General features: G+C 30.3%; 1 protein-coding gene across 1 annotated transcript; it reads right to left on the minus strand.

The window, feature by feature from the left end:
• Window positions 1-996: 996 nt before the first annotated feature.
• Window positions 997-1,429, minus strand: LOC112505527 (uncharacterized mitochondrial protein AtMg00810-like; the record flags this gene model as incomplete). Its single annotated transcript, XM_025109424.1, has 1 exon — window positions 997-1,429. A coding segment is annotated over exon 1 (433 nt), but the record flags the coding sequence as incomplete, so codon positions are not given.
• Window positions 1,430-1,961: the final 532 nt, after the last annotated feature.

Below are 1,961 nucleotides of genomic sequence, written 5' to 3' on the forward strand. Positions count from 1 at the left end.
TAATAATAATAATAATAATAATAATAATAATAATAATAATAATAATAATAATAATAATAATAATAATAATAATAATAATAATAATAATACAATCATAAAACTATGTGGGTTTTTCATTATATGCAGACTGAGATAGCAATTTTTTTTACAAATGATTTTCTGTTTTCAAGTTATTATATTAATTGCATGAAAAACATGGTATGTTCCTTAAAATGAAGCTTTTAATAGAACGTAATCCCAAAAATGGGAAGCGAAACTGTAGAAATCTATAATCAAACCACCATGTATTGACATAGAAAAATTTACAGATGAAACTTACAAGAAAATTATGTATCTTAGCTAAGATGGCTAAGACCTATAAGAACCGTAAGCTAGATCTAAAAGAGAGAAAACTAAAGAAACTTTTCAAGAGAAATTAGAAAAATGAATTGTGTTGATTCATTGAAAGCCTGGTGTAAAGTTTATATAGTCTGTCCACTAATTGCAAAAAGCTCCCTGACTTTAAACATATTTGCACCGCTACCCTTGATGTTCCAAGAAATGTGAGGCGCAGTCCTCCAATCTTTGATCTTTCCAGACTTGAACAATTTTACCCCTTATGTTTATATTCCTTGCAAAACAATACAAATTAATACAAAAGTTAAGATTGACAATTTAATAGGATATCATATTTTAACACCCTCCCTCAATCTTGACTTTTGAATAAATCAATCATTTTGAGTTTTGAACAAAGAAAATTATGATGTGTTATACCAAGAGATTTTGTGAAAATATCAGCTGTTTGTTCAGAAGAAATTATTTTTACAATTTTTATTATTCCTTTACTGATGCTTTCACGAATTTGATGAACATCAATTTCTATGTGCTTTGTTCTTTCATGAAAGACCGGATTGTTTGCAATTTGAATTGCAGACTTGTTATCACAAAATAAACTAACAGGAAGTAAATTMTTTATGTTCAAATCTACTAAGATTTTAAGAATCCAAATAATTTCACACGTAACRGTGGCCATTGCTCTATACTCGGATTCAGCAGAAGAGCGTGAAACTGTGCTTTGTTTCTTGCTTTTCCATGAAAGCATAGAATTACCAAGAAATATACAAAAACCAGTAACAGACCTTCTAGAGGAAAGGCACTTACCCCAGTCGGCATCAACGTAAGCACTAAGAGAAAAATTTTCAGATCTGATGAAGCTAACACCTTTGCCAGGAGACAATTTTAAGTATCTAAGAATTCTAAGAGCAAGATTTARATGAGATTGCCTTGGAGCATGCATGAATTGACTTAAACAATGAACAGCAAACGCAATRTCAGGTCTAGTTGCTAAAAGATAAATGAGTTTYCCAATTAATCTTTGAAAACCAGTATGATCAGATAGATATGGATCTTTTGAGCTACTAGAGTCTGTTACAATCAAATTCATGTCCATAGGTGTGTTGCAAGGTTTACAACCAAGATAACCAAATTCATGAAGCAATTCAAGACAATATTTTCTTTGCGACATACACAACCCATTTGCACAATCTAAGATCTCAATCCCAAGAAAATATTTTAGCTTTCCCAAATCCTTAATGAGAAACTTACTCTTAAGAMATTCTTTAACATCATTTATTTCCTGATTATTATTTCCAGTTATCACTATATCATCAACATAAACAAGCAAAATTATGAAAACATTATTAACAGACTTTATAAACAGAGAATAATCATTTATGCTTTGAACGAACCCATTTTCAAGTAAACACGAAGACAATTTTGCATACCATTGCCTCGGAGCCTGTTTTAAGCCATATAGGGATTTAATAAGTTTGCATACTCGTTTATCGTTAGGACTATAATACCCCTCAGGTAAAGACATATAAACTTCTTCAATTAAATCACCATATAAAAAAGCATTATTCACATCCAACTGAAACAGACTCCATTTAAACTGAACAGCTAAAGCTAAGATACAACGAACA

The sequence above is a fragment of the Cynara cardunculus genome, unplaced genomic scaffold (assembly GCF_001531365.2).
Source record: "Cynara cardunculus var. scolymus isolate 2C unplaced genomic scaffold, CcrdV1 Un_Scaffold_11746, whole genome shotgun sequence".
Taxonomy (NCBI): Eukaryota; Viridiplantae; Streptophyta; class Magnoliopsida; order Asterales; family Asteraceae; genus Cynara; species Cynara cardunculus.